Below are 17,738 nucleotides of genomic sequence, written 5' to 3'. Positions count from 1 at the left end.
CACAGGTGGCTGATGGCAAGGCTGTACTGAGCCTGCTCCGCACGGTGAGCTAGGGCCGATAGAGGTGCAGACGGGGCAGATGGACTCTGGGGAGCAGGCTGGGGCTGGGGCTCAAAACTATGCCCACGCACCGCTCTGGGTAGCCTGCTGGGCACTGAGGCCAGGGCTAGCCTGTGCGTGTGACTGTGTGTGCACTGCGTGCATGCGTGTGCATTGTGCCTATGTGCACGTGTGTACCTATGCCTCCAGGGCTCTGGGGAGGGCGTGGGCACCTGCTTGGTGTTGAATGTGTTCAAGGCAGGCCCAGGCTGTCAGTTTCTCCCAGTCTCACCTTTGCCACCTCTGTAGCCAACCTGACCTCAGTGTCTGTGTTGATCCCCAGTCCCTACCCCATATCTGACTTCCAGGAGTCTCCTAGCCGCTGTCCCTCTTCCCAGCCCAAGCCATGGTCATGGTGTCTGGAGGTCAGAGCTCTGGGCTGCAATGCACACACCTGCACACGTGTGTGTGCGCACACACACATGCACACCCGCACAGTCTGCAAACCCTCCACCGACGACTGATCTGCTGACTCCGCCAGCCTCACCTCCTCTCTCTGCTGCCACAGCACCACCTCCCAGGGGAAACTGAGGCTCCGGTGGGCGCCAGAATAAGCGAGAGGGAGAGCAGAGATGAGTGCCAGGGTCTCAGGGCCCCACCAGAGCTGCCCACAGGGGAGCCCCCAGGGCCCCGGAAGGAAAGGTGTGTGTGGCAGGGTGAGAAACAGGAAAGCCACAGCCCCGTAACATTGGATGCCAGGCGCCCTGCTGAGTGCCAGCTGCTTCCTTATCTGCAGGGCTGCTAACGGGGTCGAGACCTGGGCCCAGGGCCAGGAGCCCTCCCCACAGTCTCCTCTCGGTTGCCTCATTGACCAAGGCTCCCATCACGCCTGCAGCTCTGCAGACGGTGCCAGGCAGCTCACTCGGAGAAGTTCATTCTTGTCACAGAAGTCAGTTGAGGGCCCACTATGTGCCAGGCAGTGTTAAGCACTAGCACGGCACAAGGAGCAAAGCAACATCTGCTGAATTTCCAGCAGGCAGAAGCGTGGAAATATGGGCAGGTGCCGAGAAGGAAACAGGCTGGGGGAGAGAAGATGCTAGGGAGGGTGGACGGCCCTGCCTGAAGACTGCAAAGAGAAATATGTGCCTCTCAAGGGGAGAAATTTCCAAGCAGAAGGAGCAGCGAGTGCAAAGGCCCTGAGGCAGAAGCTGTTTTACATTTTCTCAGTGCATTCAGACTACAACGAGGGTGGACGGCCAGCTGCCCTCTCCCCAGCTGGGGGTCGGAGAGCGGCACGCAGACACAGTTGCCCAATCCTTTTCTTCACGCCCCATGAGTCCAGTGCCCATCTGGTCGCCCCTGTCCCTGTTGTGCCTCCAAGGGCTCCAGATGGTCAGCCATGAAGCCAGGATGGTGAGGGGCAAATGGGACTAAGTGGCACTTAGCAGCTCCCGGGGTCTCTGGGGCCCAGGGCAGCGTTCGGACCTCCCACACGCACCACCCAGCATGGACAGTGAGCACTTACAGCGCCTGTGCACAGATGGCATCCTCCAGCCCGGAGGGCCAAGCGTGGCGGCCCCTCCCCGGCTCGGCCCCGGCCATCCCGCCACACACAGCAGCTCGCCGTCCCCTGGGCAGCTCCGGACTTCACAGAGCGGAGCCTAAGCCTTGGTCCTTCTGCCACTGTCAGCATCCCTGGGAGGTGGTGGGGCTGATGTCACCACCACTTTAGAGCAGAAAACTGAGGTTCGGGATGGGAAGCAACTTGCTTAGTGAGTCGGTGGCTGAAGCTGTTTGCTTGCTTGCCACTGCTTCCAAAGCAGGTGGTTGGCAGCTGTATCCTGACCCCGGCTAGTACCCTGGGTTTCCCCATCCATGCTGCGGGTCAGTCTCAGAGGCCCAGGGGTAACTGCGGGGTGGGCAGGGACCCCAGACACCAGTGAGGAGGGCTCTTCCCATCTCCGCCAACATCTTCCTGTCCTCTTTTTGGCCTCTGACGCCCACGTGCACCCCAGCACCACTGCTGGCACTTCCTGCAGGGCCACAGAGTGTCTGGGAGGGAGGGGCCACCGGGGGCTGAGTTCTGGGAATGCTGGCTAAGCCTGGGCTGCCCAGGGAGACCAGGACCCACTGCTTAGGATTCGGGGGGGGAGGGTCCCTGAGGAGGGGTGTGAGACCAAATGCCACTCCTACAACTGACCCCAAGGGCCTATGCTGCGCCCCAGGTCGGTTGCCTCTGATTAGAAACCTGAGACACGAACCTTGAGAGTGGGGACTTAATTGGCTGCCTTTGTGAGGCACTGGTGTGAACGCTTGTGAAGGCTCACGGTGTGACAGACGGTGGCACGGTGATGAGGGGCACCGGCTGCATGCCAGGCCGAGGACTGATGTCGCATCTCCTCTGCCTGCGCTCACCGCGATTGCTGAAGACTTGCTGGGTGCAAGGCCACATGATGGCTAACTCCCACACAGGCAGGATGGCAGAGGTCACCTCAGGGAAGACCAGAGCTCTCGAGAGTCGAGGGCGTAGCTTAGAGGGCGTCCTGGGTGAGGTGGCCCTGGAGCTGCCCTGTGGAGGACAGCACAGATATGGATGTGTGCAGAGAGAAGAGCACGCAGATGATGCAGCAAAGGAGAGGAGGTGCGATGGTGTCCGGGAGCCCTCAGTTAGTTGTCCCGGTCATCCTGCCAGCCAGCCTGATCTTGGGGACAGGAGGCCTAGGGGGCCCTGAATGCCTCACTCAGGGGCAGGGTGTGTTTGGGTTTTGTAAGCACACAGAAGAGAGTCTTCAATACTTGCACACTTGTACGTTCTGTGGCACGATTAATAGTGCTTTCTTACGTGAAAAAATGACACAGCTTCCTAGGAGGCCAGCATTCTCACTGCCCCTTCAAGCTGAAGACCGCGACTCAGAGCGGTGCATGGGAAGAAGAGAACAGGATCTCGAACCTCAGCCCTCCCTGTCGCGTGTCAGTGTCCAACAGGTTCTGTGCTGGCAGTGAGGGGACAACATAGGCTGATCTGTGTCCAGGAGAAAACACTGACCTGGGAGACAGGGGGCCCAGTTAGGCAGTGTTGTGTCATGGCAATGAGGCCAGAATAGGAAGGGGTATGGGGCTGGAGGATAGGGGACAGCCTGGGACATAGCAGCGAGTCAGGAGGTGGAACTGCAGGGCAGTGAGACGCCATGGGATGCCCCGCCTCTTATCAGAGTGCCCGGTTCAAGTCTTGGCTCTGTCTGCAATTCCAGCATTCTAACATGCACCCTGGGAGGGAGGCAGCAGGTGATGGCTCAAGAGCTCGGGCCCCTGCCATCAACACGGGAGGCCCGGACTGAGTGCTGGGTTCCTGACTTCACCCTGGCCCAGCCCAGGCTGTTGCAAGCACTTGAGGAATGGATCAGCACACGGAAGATCTGTTTCTCTGAGCCTTTCAAACATTTCTTTTAATTTGTCTATTTTTTGAAAGGCAGAGTTATAGTGAGAGAGTGGGGAGAGAGAGACATTGATCTTCCATCTGCAGGTTCACGCCCCAGATGGCTGCCATGGTCAGGGCCGTGCCAGGAATCAGGAGTCAGGAGCTTCTTCCAGGTCTTCCACGTGGATACAGGGGCTCAAGTACGTGGGCTGTCCTCCTCTGCCTTTCTCGGGCCATTAGCAGGGAGCTGGATCGGAAGTAGAGCAGCTGGGACTCAAACTAGCATCCATATGGGATGCCAGTGCTACACACGGCTTTACCCGCTACTCTGTAGCGCCGGCCCTCAAACATTTTTCTTAAAAAAGGAGGGGAGATTTCTAGAACTCAGTAACTTCCTAGGTAGGTGGAGAGGAGGGGACTGGGAAGCCGGAGAAGTCAAACCTGAGGCCTCCAAACAGGTTTTGGAGTCTGTTTGTAAATTCAGGAGATACAGGGTCCCTGGGGACCCTTCCCCACCTGGACAACAGGTGCAATAAAGGCTGGGTCTGAGAGTGAGGCGGGCCGGGGATGGAACCCTGCCACTAGCCGTGTGATCGGAGTCCCTTGTGCCCTGTGCCACAGCCCCTTTAGCTGTCAGATGTAATAAGTCATTGGTGGAAAAGCGGTTGACTCAGTGGGACCCCAACAGTGCCCACCTGGAAGGACTGACCTCAGGATCCATCCAGCTGAGGCTTGCCGGGCTCTGAGGCTTGCACAGTGCCCGCCGTCAGGAATCCCCCTGAGAGGGAAGACCACCATGACTTTGCAAAGGCACAGGACAGCCCTGTGAGGCAGAAACGTTTTCTACTGTTCTACGGATGAGACTGGGGGCAGAGAGAAAAATCTGGCTTCAGCCGCACAAGCCTCCCTACCTCCACTGCTGATAAGGAAAGGGGGTGCCAGGCCTGCCCCCCCCCGGGGGGGGTGGAAACACAGCGGCCGCATGTGCAGCTTGGAGAGCCAAGGGCCCTGGACGGGGTGGGGGCGGGTAGGCTGGGCGCCCTGCGGTCTGCGCGCAGCGTCTCCTGACTCCTCATTGTCGCCTCTCTCCTCTGTCTGTCCCCAGCCTCAGGTCGCTCGCACCCGGCCAGCCCCAGCCCGCCCGGGCCGCAGGCTAGCCCGGTGCTGCCGGTGAGCTACCGCCTGTCGCACACGCGGCTGGCCTTCTTCTTGCGGGAGGCGCGGCCGCCGCCGCCACCGCCCGCGGCCAACGGCTCCCTGCAGCGCTCCGAGCCCTTCGTGGTGTTCCAGACCAAGGAGCTGCCGGTGCTCAACGTGTCGCTGGGGCCCTTCAGCACGAGCCAGGTGGTGTCGCGGGAGCTCCTGCAGCCGTCCAGCACGCTGGACATCCCCGAGCGCCTGACGGTCAACTGGAAGGTGCGGGCCTTCATCGTGCGCGCCCGGGTGCCCGCCTCGCAGCCCGTGGCGCAGGTGCTCTTCTACGTGGCCGGCCGCGACTGGGACGACTTCGGGGTGGCCGAGCGCCTGCCCTGCGTCCGCCTGCACGCCTTTCGCGACGCCCGCGAGGTCAAGAGCTCCTGCCGCCTGGGCGGGGGCCTGGCCACGTGCCTCGTGCGGGCCGAGCTGCCGCTGGCGTGGTTCGGGCCCCCGGCGCCCGCCTCGCCGCCCTCTGCGCGCCGCAAGGCTGCGGACGGGCTGGAGGCCGAGGCGGCCACGGAGAGTCAGCAGGCGGAGCTCTACTACACCCTGCACGCCCCCGACGCCACGGGGGGCTGCGGGGGCGCCCGCCGAGGGCCGGGGGCTGGAGCGGGGGTGCGCGCCGAGAGCCCCACGCAGCACCCGCTGCTGCGCATCGGGAGCATCAGCCTGTTCCGCCCGCCGCCCCGGAGGGCCCTGCAGGAGCACAGGCTGGACAGCAACCTGATGATCCGCCTGCCCGACCGGCCCCTGAAGCCCGGCGAGGTGCTCAGCATCCTGCTCTACCTGGCTCCCAACGCCTCCTCGGCCCCCAGCCCCAGCGTGGAGCACTTCACACTCAGGTAGGAGGGCTGCGGCGGGAGGGGGCAGGGCTGGCTTCCCGGGGCCAAACGCACACCTGAGTACCCCGCGGGGTGGGGCGGGGGGTCCAGCTGCACCCGGGGCCAGCGTCGGAATCCTGGCTCTTCCGTGTATCCCTCGAGCAACCTCAAGAAGACTCCTCACTTGCGGGAGCCTCAGTGTCCCTGCCTAATGGTCTCCTACAGGCCGGAGTCCCAGTAGAGGGGACGTGCCAGTTTTCACAAGCACAGGTGTCCAGAATAATAGAATCGGGGCTGAAAGGGCCTTTAGATGGAAGCAGGTGCAGTTCTCCCATTTTACAGATGAAGAGACTGAGGCCAAAAAAGAGAAGTGGCCATCGGAGATTAGTAGCTCCTTGGCCGATTGCCAAAAGATGGATGGGGTGTATGCCTATTGGACACTGGGCTGAATCCAGGCCTCCCAGCTCTCTGCGCCCTGAGGACACAGGACATGAATTTGGGAGCATCTTAGATTAGGTCACAACCCTGCGGGACAGTAGGAGTCCGTGGTTCCTTCCAGCCAGGCTGGGTGATTCTGGGGACGTGGGAAGGGACCCACACAATGCCCCTGCTCCGAGCACTGTGTGGAGGCCCCGGGGTGCCACGGAGGGCTGCAGTCTCCTTGTACCAGCTGTTGCCCTAACTCCTGGGTGTGCTCCCGTCCAGCTCAGCTGTTCCTAGAAGGGGTTGTACCTGACTCAGCGCTGCGCAGCTGAAAGGCAAATGAGCAGAGTCGGTCAGCCGAGAGCTTGGGCTGCACCCCGTGTGGAATCAGCCTGCCTCCATCAGCATGCACTGGAGCTCAGCGGGCATGGCGTGCCCACTGTAGGACACTACACTCCGTGTGGCAGTAGTGTCCAGGGCTCAGTGACTAGGCAGGAGGGCACTCGAAGCTGTGGCCACAGAAGCTATTGGAGGAACTGGAGGAAAGAAGACAGAGAACGCCTCTCTCCAGCCGTCTAGGGGACTGTTCCAGTTAGGAGGGGGTGGCAGGGTCCATGGCCATTGCACTTCAGCAAAATGAACACACGTCTTCTGTCTGCGGGCCTTCGGGGAGCAGAAGCGGTGTCACTAAGGCGTGCAGATGGAGAGGGGCAGACGGGGCGGGGGTAGCCGAGAGCTGAGGTTGCTTCCATCTGTGACACCCTCTCCCCGATGCTCTCACTGAGCCTAGGGTTCGAGTACACTCAGTGCAGCCCAGGGCTGCTGGCCAGGCAGGCAGCCTCGGGGGCCCAGCCTGACGCCGTCCCTCTTCTTCCTCCCCTCTTGGTCCCAGGGTAAAGGCCAAGAAGGGTGTGACCCTTCTAGGTACCAAGTCCCGGAGTGGCCAGTGGCACGTGACGTCGGAGCTGCTGACTGGGGCAAAGCACTCGACAGCCACGGTGGATGTGGCCTGGGCTCAGGGCACGCCCCCGCCCCCCTGGTGAGCCTGAGGTTGTGCATCTGCAGGGGTGGGGGGTTCTTGATGGAGGAGGCCCCACCTGATGGGGACCGCAAAGTCTGGGCCGCTGGGCAGGGCTGGGGCACCTCGGGAGGGCTGGAGAAGCTCCTGGTAGGGTCCCCACGGAGGGGGTCAGGAGCCCTGGGCTGCTCCCAGCCCTTCCTCCTGTGCTCTCCCACCGAGGCAGGGAGGGCCAGGGACCCCTGGAGATCCTGCAGCTGGACTTTGAGATGGAAAACTTCACCAGCCAGTCAGTGAAGCGCAGGATCATGTGGCACATCGACTACCGCGGCCACAGCGCCCTGCCCGAGCTGGAGCGGGCAGTCACTGAGCTCACGGTCATCCAGCGGGACGTGCAGGCCATCCTGCCCCTGGCCATGGTGAGCGAGCAGGGGACTGGCCGCCGGATCCCTGGGTCTGGGCGTGCATGGGGTGCGGGGGGAACTGGGACTGGAACGTGTCTGGCTGAGCATGCACGCAGCTGTGTGCGCACGTGTGTGTGTGTGTGTGTGTGAGACTGCCTCCCGTGCCCAGGTGTGCCCACATGGGGCGGGCACTGTGAGGACAGCAGGTGCCAAGGTGGGCAGAAGCAGGGGAAGTCACCACAGAGGGGCCACCTGGGAGGTCACCAGGGAGGAAGTGCTGGCAAACAGAGATGGCGGGGTAGGCAGGGCTCATGTGAGCAGAGGCGCCCTGCTAGAAATGTGAGGGGTTGTCCCAGGGAGCAGTGAATTTAGGAAGATCGTCTGGGACCAGCCCAGGGGCACCATGAGTGGCCAGCTGAACATGTGGGGTGTGGTCACCCGGGGCTCTGGGGAGGGGTGCAATGAGAGTGAGAGAGATCCTGATGCTCCTGTAGAGTCCAAGAGAGCAGCCCCCTCCCCCATGAAGGATCACAGGACTGGGTAGACACCTGTCCCTGCCCAAGTGTCTGCAGGAGGGATGTGGCTCCAAGACACGGGAGCAGCCAGGAGCCAGGGCTCTGCTGTGGCGTTCCAGGAGAGAAAGGATGGCAAGCAGAGCCCCTCTGCCTCCCCCCACCCCCGCAGGACACAGAGATCATCAACACGGCCATCCTGACTGGCCGCACCGTGGCCATCCCCGTCAAGGTCATCGCCATTGAAGTGACGGGCCTCGTGCTGGATGTCTCTGGCCTGGTGGAATGCGAGTCTGACAATGAGGACATCATCAAGGTGGGCTTCCTGGAGGTGGGACCGCTGCAGAAGAGGGCCTCAGGCCTTCTGGGGGAAGAGCAGAACCCCAACCCAGAGTCCAGGTGGCTCCCTCTTGCCCAGCCTTTAATTCTGACCCCCACACCTCCCCTGCTTGGGAGCCTTTCCCTTTCCTCCTGAAGCACCAGGCTCACCTCATCCCAGGCGGCATCATACCTTTCTGAAAAGGTGCATTCCCAAGATGCTCCCTCATCCCATCCCCGGGTACTGCCCAGGCCAATCCTGGAGGGCTTCCTGTAGGAATAGAGAACAGATCTTCCAGTTGGCCAGAGAGAAGGCAGTGTTGACAACTTGAACTCAATCCAGCGAGTCATTATTGAGTACCGGCATGTGACCCCAGGGCCAGTGCCCACGGCGTGTTCCTGCAGGAGCCCCGGGGGACGTGGGCACTCAGCGCACAGTCCCGCCTGCGCTGGCCCGGCAGCACCGGCAGCAGCCAGTCTGTGAGCGGGCACTGGTCCCTACCACGGAGACGTGGTCAGCAGAACCCCTAGGAACACACATGACTATCCAGGTGGGCCCATCGGAGCCTGGGCTGTGAGCTTGGACTCCGTTGGCCTTGGATTTTCCCTTCCGGTTCTCTCACCTTCAGCCCCCAGCAGAAGCAGCCACTGGCCCTGAAAGTAGCCACTGCGCATGCTCCAGAGCTCAGGTGTTCTGGAGGAGGGGCCAGCCTGAGAGCCTCCCCGCCCCCCAGCCCTAGAGCCTCCTACCTGCAGGGGGGGTGGTCCTTGGCACATCCCCCAGGACCCTAAACCTCCCACAGAGGCCTGAAGGGTGGTCTCTGGAGAAACAGAGGCGGGGGGCCTTCTCCTGCCAGCCTCCTGCCTCCTGCCTCCTCCCTCCCCCAGCCTCCCCAGCCCGGCCCAGCGGGTAGACCCACAGGCGGATCAGGCAGCCCATGCCCACTGCTGTCCCTTTCCACAGGTGTCCAGCAGCTGCGACTACGTGTTTGTGAGCGGCAAGGAGTCCCGGGGGTCCATGAACGCCAGGGTCACCTTCCGCTACGACGTGCTGCACGCCCCCTTGGAAATGACCGTCTGGGTCCCCAAGCTGCCCCTGCACATTGAGCTCTCAGATGCCCGCCTCAGCCAAGTGAAGGGCTGGAGGGTGCCCATCCTCCCCGACCGCAGGTACAGCCCCCACGGCGGGCACTGGGGACGCTCATGGGGCACACAGCCTGGCACATGTGTGGGCCAGGCCCTAGGCACACACAGGCCATCAACAAACTTATTGGGCAGCTACCATGGGCCAGGCACTGACCGGTGTTTGAGCTGTGAGTGTGGCTGTGCCTGCTCCAGCCCAGTTCTGAGTCCAGGGAAGGCAGTGCTGGTGGCGTTAGGCCAGCGTGGTGGTGCACAGGAAGCCCTCCAGGGGAAGTCCCCTAGGTCTAGAACTTAGCTCCGTGCCAGGTACATGCTTGGTGCTAAAGAAGAGGGTTTGACGTCAGCCGTTCCCAGATGTGGGCTAAGCCACACTGAAAAGGAGAGAACAAAGGACGATCCAAAGAGCACTTTCCTAGGAGAGAAAAGGCTGGGACTCCTGGCTCCAGGCTTCACACACGGAAGGCAGGCTTGAGCCAGGAGGAGACGTCCTGTCTTACAGCGCTTCCACCCACCACGAGCTAGAGACGAGGCAGCAGGGCAGGGGCGAGAGCAGTGACTTGTGCGGGTCAGACCAGGGTACGGAGCCTGCGGTCCGGCCAGGCCTGACTTGGCCCTGTCTCCCCGCCCCGCCAGGTCAGCCCGGGAGAGTGAAGATGAGGATGAGGAAGAGGAAGAGCGACGGCAGAGCGCGAGCCGCGGCTGCACCCTGCAGTACCAGCACGCCACCCTGCAGGTCTTCACCCAGTTCCATACCACGTCAGCCGAGGGCACCGACCAGGTGGTCAGCATGTTGGGCCCAGACTGGCTGGTGGAGGTCACTGACCTGGTCAGTGACTTCATGCGCGTAGGTGACCCCAGAGTGGCACACATGGTGGACAGCAGCACGCTGGCAGGCCTGGAGCCGGGCACCACCCCCTTCAAGGTAGGCACAGGGGACAGTGGTGAGAGCCTTGGTTACCTAGGTGTTCCCAGGGCGTCAGCCTCGGGAGCCAACCCCCAGCCGCCCCGGAATGCTCTTCCTGCCTGGAATTCCCCGCTCTGAGGTCAAGCTCCTGGAGCTTCCCCTGGCCAGAGGCTCTCACCCCAAGCCTGCCTGACCTTGCGGCCCGCAGTGCTGGTGGCCACAGCAGAGCCCTCCACTAGAGCAGGCACAGCCGGGGGAGGGAGAGCAGCTGGGAGTCAGCAGGAAGGCCGGCTGTGCGTGCGGGACCTCGGCCTCGACCGTGGTCTCTGCCAGTCGGATGTCTGGGTGGAAGTCACCCACCTGGGCGACCGCACATGGAGACTCAGATGTGCCTATAGACAGACATGTTTATTTATTAAATAATTGATCCAACGTTTAGCGATTGGAAGGCTTCTCATTTAAAAAAAAAAAAATCCAGATTTCTGGTTTTCCCTGGGCATGCACTCCCCCCGGCAGCAGTCAGCTGGAGCCCTCACGGGTGCCCCTGTTTCGTAAGTGTGCCTCCCCCCCCCCCCCCCCGCCTCTCCTTTCCATCTCGAAGAGAGTGGGCGGGAGCGTCCATTGCTGCTCAGCACCAAGGGTGGGTGTGGTCCTTCCCAGCTCTGCTCTCTCTCATCTGTGTGGCTGCCTGGCTCCCAGGGACCACTGGCCGCTGGGTCCCAGCTGCAGACCCAAAGCAGAGCCAGGAGTCCTGCCTCCCTGCCTGCCCCAGCCCTCTGGGCCCCTCCTCTGGAAGCACTGAGATTCTTCCCCGACGTGGGGACCCTGGCCCCCTCCCACCTCCCATCGCACTCTGCCTCAGGTGGTGTCCCCGCTGACAGAGGCCGTGCTGGGGGAGACGCTGCTGACGGTGACAGAGGAGAAGGTCAGCATCACACAGCTGCAGGCCCAGGTGGTGGCCAGCCTGGCCCTGTCCCTGCGGCCCAGCCCCGGGAGCAGCCACACCATCCTGGCCACCACAGCCGCCCAGCAGACCCTCAGCTTCCTCAAGCAGGTAACCGGCCACCTGGCCGCCCCAGCCAGGGACTCTGGGGTGCAGAAGGAGGACTTGGGGCTCCGCCTCATCCTTGCACCTGGAACCCCCAAGGGAGGGCTTTCGGTCAGTCTGGGAAAGGTCTTGCTTACTGTCCTTGTTCCCTTGAGCCTTTCCTGCCAATGCTCAGAGGGCAGTCACCTCGGTCCCACCCCCAGGAAGGACCCCCACCCGTGTCTGGAGCCCCGAGTACACTCTGCAGGCAGTAGGCAGTGCAGCAAGGCAGGGCGTCAGGTGCCAAGGCAGGAGTCGGGACATAGGGCTCCTCTGGCCCCCGTGCTCCAGGATCCCAAGCCCATCCTGTCTCTCTGGGCCCTCCCTCCTCCTCTGCAGAGGATGCTTCTCAGAAGGTTTCAGCCAATGGAGGAGGTGTATGTGTGTGTGTGTGTGTATTCTCAATAGTCGGGTGTCTAATGGGGGTGATTCCGAGGTCAGCCGTGGAGATAGGGGGCTCACCGACATCAGTACAGACTTGAGCTAGACCCAAGGCAGAACTCAGCCTCAGCTCATCAAAGGGAGAAGCTGATGTGGACTAAGAAGCCCTCGGTCTGGATGTTGTAACCCACCTTTCACCTCCCCACAACCTGTGAGCAGGACTTACACTCAAACGACAGTTCCCGAGAGCCCGCCCCCGGCCAGGCACAGAACCAGGGCCCGGAGTGCAGCAGGAGGCTCAGCAGCTTAACATGGAGTGAGCGTCTTGACTCCTGTCCCCTTTCTCCTCCTCCAGGAAGCCCTCCTGAGCCTCTGGCTCTCCTACAGTGACGGCACCACAGCCCCACTCTCCCTCTACAGCCCCCGGGACTACGGGCTGCTGGTGAGCAGCCTGGACGAGCGCGTGGCCACCGTGACCCAGGACCGCGCCTTCCCCCTGGTGGTGGCCGAGGCAGAGGGGGCCGGGGAGCTGCTGCGGGTGGAGCTGAGCATCGCCGAGAGCTGCCAGAAAACCAAGCGCAAGAGCGTGCTGGCCACAACCCCCGTGGGCCTGCGAGTGCACTTTGGGCGGGACGAGGAGGACCCCACTTATGACTACCCGGGCCCCAGCCAGCCGGGGCCGGGTGGGGGCGAGGATGAGGCCCGGGGTGCCGGCCCACCGGGCACCGCGCTCCCCGGCCCCGAGGCCCCGGGCCTGGGCCCCAGCAGCCCCGCGGCACCACCCACCGAGGACTTCTTGCCGCTGCCTACCGGCTTCCTACAGATGCCGCGGGGGCTGACGGACCTGGAGATCGGCATGTACGCGCTGCTGGGCGTCTTCTGCCTTGCCATCCTTGTCTTCCTCATCAACTGCATCGTCTTCGTGCTGCGTTACCGCCACAAGCGTATCCCGCCCGAGGGCCAGACCAGCATGGACCACTCGCACCACTGGGTGTTTCTGGGCAACGGGCAGCCGCTGCGCGTGCAGGGGGAGCTCTCACCGCCCGCCGGCAACCCGCTGGAGACCGTGCCCGCCTGCTGCCACGGCGACCACCACAGCAGCGGCAGCTCGCAGACCAGCGTCCAGAGCCAGGTGCACGGGCGCGGGGATGGTTCCTCGGGTGGCTCGGCCCGGGACCAGGCCGAGGACCCCGCCAGCTCGCCGACCTCCAAGCGCAAGCGGGTCAAGTTCACCACCTTCACCACGCTGCCCTCCGAGGAGCTGGCCTATGACTCAGTGCCTGCCGGCGAAGAGGACGAGGAGGATGAAGAGGACCTGGGTTGGGGCTGCCCGGATGTGGCGGGCACCACGAGGCCCACTGCAACCCCGGACCTGCACAATTACATGCGCAGAATCAAAGAGATTGCATAGGTGCCGTGGGGACCCCAGCTCACCCTGGGGTGGGCAGCTGGATGGATTTTATACTCCTTGCTCCTGCAGCTTTGCCGGGCCCTGCCCGCCTCCCACTGTTACCCTCTTCTGCCCCCTGCAGGTGGAGGCCCCTTGCTCCCGTGGCTTGCAGGGAGGAGAGCGACCCCCAGCCCTTGTTCACCCTTCCCAGACTGCCTCCTTCCTAGGCAACCCCCTGCCCCAAGAGGGAAGCCGGAGGCCATGCTTGGGGCGAGGTGGACGCACACTGTGCCCCAGCCCCCGCCTCCATCTCCCCCGTCCTACCCCTGTGCAGGGGGCTCTGGTGAGTCCTGTGTCACACACGCTGCACAAAGACTTTTTTCAAACCACTATTCAGGGATTTCTGTCCTGCAGGGTGGGAGGTAGCGGCTGCCTGCCCTGCCAAGGATCTTGCTGTAGACAGGACGTTCTGGGGGGTGGGGTACAGTTGTAGCCTCTGCCGGCTCCCGGGTGCCTCCCAGGGCCTGGGAGCTGACTCCACAGGGGAGTCTGCTGCCAAGCCGAGCACCTCCATGAGTGGGCTGCCTGCTCCAAGGGCTGTGGGCAGGGACCTAATAGGAAGGACTCCTGGTACTTCTCCAGCCACACCACACCCCAGAGCGCCACGGTCTGCATGGGCCCAGAGGGGCCCCGGGGCCCGCTGTGTCCCCCACAGCAGGGTCAACCCTACTGCGCCTTAGCCACCCCCGCTCTGCTGAGCCCCTTCCCTCACAGAACAGAGTCTGGGCCGGGGAAGAAGAGGGCGCCGGGGAACGCCACGAGGGACCTCGGGGTGGGCACAGGCCCAGGGGAGCTGGCAACTCCCCTTCCTCACCCCACAGCCTCTTTTCCTTCGGGCTCTACCCACCACTGTGTCGGATTTTTCTTAAATAAATGGAGGCCGTCAGACTTGGGGGTGGGGGCGGCAGCTCCCGGCGAACAGAGAGTACCTTGTGGCTGGCTCTGTCTCTTCCTTGTGCGCACTGCGCATGCCGGGGCACGAGCCTGAATCTCGGGAGACCAAGCTGTGTCCCAGACCAAGCTGTGTCCTGCTCTGCCTCCCTGCCCGCAGGCCCCCTGCTCCCTGTCGGTGCTGTGGGAGCGCCCAGTTGAGGGGTGAAGGATCTGCCCCCAGAATGCAGCTTTGTCATGATTGGCTTGGGTGAGGGAGGGCCCAGAAAGGGAGGAGTGACGAAAGGGGGAGGTATGCCTGGCTGCCTCCACCCATCTCTCCTCATCACAGGGGTGGGGTTGGGGGAACTGCGGGGGGTCTTTTTGTTAGCATCGGTATGCTGGGCATGCACCTCCCACCAAGGGGGCTGACACACTTGACCTGTGAGCATCCCCGTGGCCTCCCATGGCCCCGGGGGACCACTCCCCAGCACGCGCAGCAGTCCGTGGGGACACAGCAGCTCCCTGAGAGGAGTGCCCTGCGGTGCGTGTGGACAGGTGGTGACAGCACATGTCACCGTGGGTCGGGGAAGGAACGGCAGTCAGCCTCTGTCCGGGAGTGTCCAGTGGCAGCACGGGCTGCACAGGGGACTGCTGGAACATGCACCTGTCAGCCTCAAAAGGAAGCCCAACTTGCCTCTGTCACCTGCTCAAACTGATGGGGGCCACCCTGGGATTGGAGCGGGGGTTCCGTGAGGCCATGCATGTGAAGGGCTCTGTATGGCGTCGGGCAGCAGGTGCACACCTCCCCAGGCCGGGAGGGTCTCAGTGAAGGGGTTTGCCACAGCCAGGTGTTTGTTTCCAGGTAAGGTGTGAGGGCCTAAAAGGACCATCTCCGCCCACAACATGTTTGGCAACCAGAAGTCCAGCGCAGTCCAGCAGCGAGGGCAGAGCTGCCGGCAAGCCGCGTCCAGGGCAGAAGCACAGGGACCTCGCGGGAGGGCTGTCCTTGAGCCCACAGCGCAGCAGCCGCAGCCAGTCGAATCTGCCCTGACCGCAAGCTCCTAGAGGTGCATTTTTCTTACCCCCCAGGTGCCTAACAGGGTGCCTGGAATTGGCAATGCTCAACAGATGCTTGCTGGCTAAGTCTGGGTGCAGAGTGTAAATGGGTTCGCGTGATCTCACGTGTGGGGATTGCCTCTTCTCCACCACCTTATGAGTGCAGAAAATCACCTGTGATCCGTCTCAAATGGGAGAGCGATGAGGCCACTGGTGTAGGCCAAGGAGGGCTACTTGGCTTGGGAGTGTGCTGGGGGTAGCTTGCCGTGGAACTTGGAACATGGAGCCACTTTAAGCTCCAACCTGGAAGGAGTCTGGGGAGCAGCCCCATGGGTCTGTGGGTAAGAAGCCTCCAGAACCACAGGGAAGGACAGGTCAGCTGCCCCCTGTTGTGTGGGACAGGTGGGGCTTTGCCTGGGGGCCTCCCCCAGGCAGCTTGGGGAGGACAAAGCCAGGGAGGCTATTCCTCCACCACACCTACTTTGGCCGCCCTGTCTTGGCACCTGCTCTGCTGCGTCTGGACTGTGGGTCCCTGATGATGGGAACACACATGGGAAGGTGTGGAGGCCAGAGAGCGTGGCAGGGCCGGGGGAGGTCTGGGAATCAAGCTCACGCCTGAGGTCCTGGTATCTCCCTCTCTGCAGGGGCAGCAGGCACAGAGAGCAGGGTGCACACAAACACAGTAGGCAGCTGCAAGCCTCAGCCCAGGCCTGGTGCCGTGTGAGGATGGAGGGCAAGGGCCCCACGCTGCTGCTTGCCTCCCCAACTGCTCCTCCGGATGAACTCCCAGAAAGACCTGTTACCAGGCTCCCGTGGGCAGAAAGCCGGCGCGCTGGTGATGCTGTTTGCTGGCATTCATGTTGGAAGCAAGGGCCCAGAGAGGGGGAGCCATGGGTTGAAAGGCACACAGCAAAGCTTGGAACAGAGCCAGAGCTGCGCCGCCCTCCTTGTAACTTGTGTCCCCGTCTCTTCCTCCCTCACGCCCTGTCCAAATGCGAGAACCAGAAGCGATTGCTAAAAACAGCAACGCCTGACCCTGGCAGAGTTCAAGTGGGACCGGGCTTGGTGGGAACGAGGCGGGACATTAAGTTAACAGCCCCTCTGGAATGGCCCTGGCACCGAACGCCTCTTTGAAAATTTGTCTCCAACCCCGGAATCGAATCGAGGGAGCGTGTAAAGAATCGTTACTCACAGAGAGCTGCTTGGGGGCACCGGGCAGCCAGGCCCATGAATCAGCTCGCTGGCAAAATGAGATTTCTCAGACAAGCAGGGCAGGCATGGTGGGGAAGCCACTGGGGAGTGCCCCGAGCCCCGTGCTGCCAGCTCCTCCCACACACCAGCCCAGGGCTCTCCTCCCCGCCTGCCGTCAGCCACACTGACCCAGCACCAGCACCTACTGTATGTTGGGTGCTGTGCTCCCCTTAAGAGAAGGCATCTAGGGCAGGGGGAGAGGTTCAGGAGCCAAACAGAAAACATTGCAAATGCAGAAGTGGGCCAGAGAAGGACCCTTGAAGACCCCTAACTTCTTTTTTTATTTTTTTAAAAGATTTTTATTTATTTATTTGAAAGAGTTACACAGAGAGAAGGAGAAGCAGAGAGAGAGAGAGAGAGAGGTCGTCCATCCGCTGGTTCGCTCTCCAACTGGCCACAAAAGCTGGAGTTGCGCCGATCCAAAACCAGGTGCCAGGAGCTTCTTCTAGGTCTCCCACGCGGGTGCAGGGGCCCAAGATCTTGGGCCATCTTCTACTGCTTCCCCAGGCTGTATCACAGAGCTGGATCGGAAGTGGAGCAGCCAGGACTTGAACCGGCATCTAAATGGGATGCTGGCACTGCAGGCGGCGGCTTTACCCGCTACGCCACAGCACTGGCCCCGAAGACCCCTAACTTCCTAGACAGGTCAGCAGAGGTTCCTGGGGTCTGACTCTGTGCTGCCTGACCTTCAGCCCTGAGCCCTCACGTGCCCATTTGCAAAAGCACAGAATCACCAGTACCACTCGGCAGGATCCTCTGACCTCCCCAAAGAGGCCCCTCTTGAGTCCCTAATGAGTCTGGGGACATAAGAATCATGACTTCAGTTTTATAGAGGAGGCGACGGGCACACAGAGAGGGCAAGTCTCCAGCTCAGCCGTGACCTGGTGGGCAGCTCCAAGCGTCCCCCCTCAAGGCTACGTCCCCTGGCAACTGAGGATGCTGGCAAGCATGGAGCTACAGAGAGTGTGCGTGCAGGGGGCTGGGGAAGGGCCGGGATGGCTCCAATGTGCTCAGCGGTGCTGCTACGGCCGAGGGAGCCCCCTCAAGGCACAGATCCTCCATAGTGTTGGGGCACATGGAAGAGAATGAATACACTGTGGACGCGTGGCCTCTCAGCCGCTGCTCGACCACAAACTCCCCCCCCCCGAAAGCCCCTCCCCCGCGGGCTGCCGCAGCAGATGGCCACCCACCCTCATGCTGAGACCCAGCAGGACTTTCTCCAGTGAGGTGACACAGAGGTGACACAGAGGCGACACAGAGGTGCCCAGCCCAGGGAGCCGGGTGTGGCTACGCCTGCCATGGAATACCAGCTGTCCTTCCAGGCCCTGGGGCTCAGCAGGAAACTGGGCAGCTGAGGCTGACCCTGATGGCCCCACCACTGCCATGTTGGCTCAGTGAGTGTTTATTAAAGTGTAGATCTGACAGAGTGCAGAGGACGTCAGA

The 17,738-nt window shown here is 62.3% G+C and overlaps 1 protein-coding gene across 1 annotated transcript; it reads left to right on the top strand.

The window, feature by feature from the left end:
* The first annotated feature begins 239 nt into the window (after positions 1-239).
* Positions 240-13,076, top strand: TMEM132E (transmembrane protein 132E). Its single transcript, XM_062175717.1, has 9 exons — positions 240-268; positions 4,537-5,496; positions 6,791-6,937; positions 7,143-7,335; positions 8,005-8,148; positions 9,115-9,320; positions 9,927-10,215; positions 11,060-11,251; positions 12,021-13,076. The coding sequence occupies exons 1-9, from the start codon at positions 240-242 to the stop codon at positions 13,074-13,076; spliced, it is 3,216 nt and encodes a 1,071-aa protein (XP_062031701.1).
* The last annotated feature ends 4,662 nt before the right edge of the window (positions 13,077-17,738 follow it).

Source organism: Lepus europaeus, chromosome 18 (assembly GCF_033115175.1).
Source record: "Lepus europaeus isolate LE1 chromosome 18, mLepTim1.pri, whole genome shotgun sequence".
Lineage (NCBI taxonomy): Eukaryota > Metazoa > Chordata > Mammalia > Lagomorpha > Leporidae > Lepus > Lepus europaeus.
The sequence above is the reverse complement of the archived record's forward strand: the minus strand, read 5'-3'. Positions and strand labels throughout refer to the sequence as shown.

Excerpts from the sequence above, each read along its gene's own strand:
- TMEM132E (XM_062175717.1), top strand. The coding sequence starts at position 240 with ATGCCTCCAGGGCTCTGGGGAGGGCGTGG. Across the intron at positions 269-4,536 it reads GGGCTCTGGGGAGGGCGTGG|CGCCTCTCTCCTCTGTCTGT; the intron begins GCACCTGCTTGG and ends ACTCCTCATTGT. Across the intron at positions 11,252-12,020 it reads CCCTCAGCTTCCTCAAGCAG|GAAGCCCTCCTGAGCCTCTG; the intron begins GTAACCGGCCAC and ends CTCCTCCTCCAG.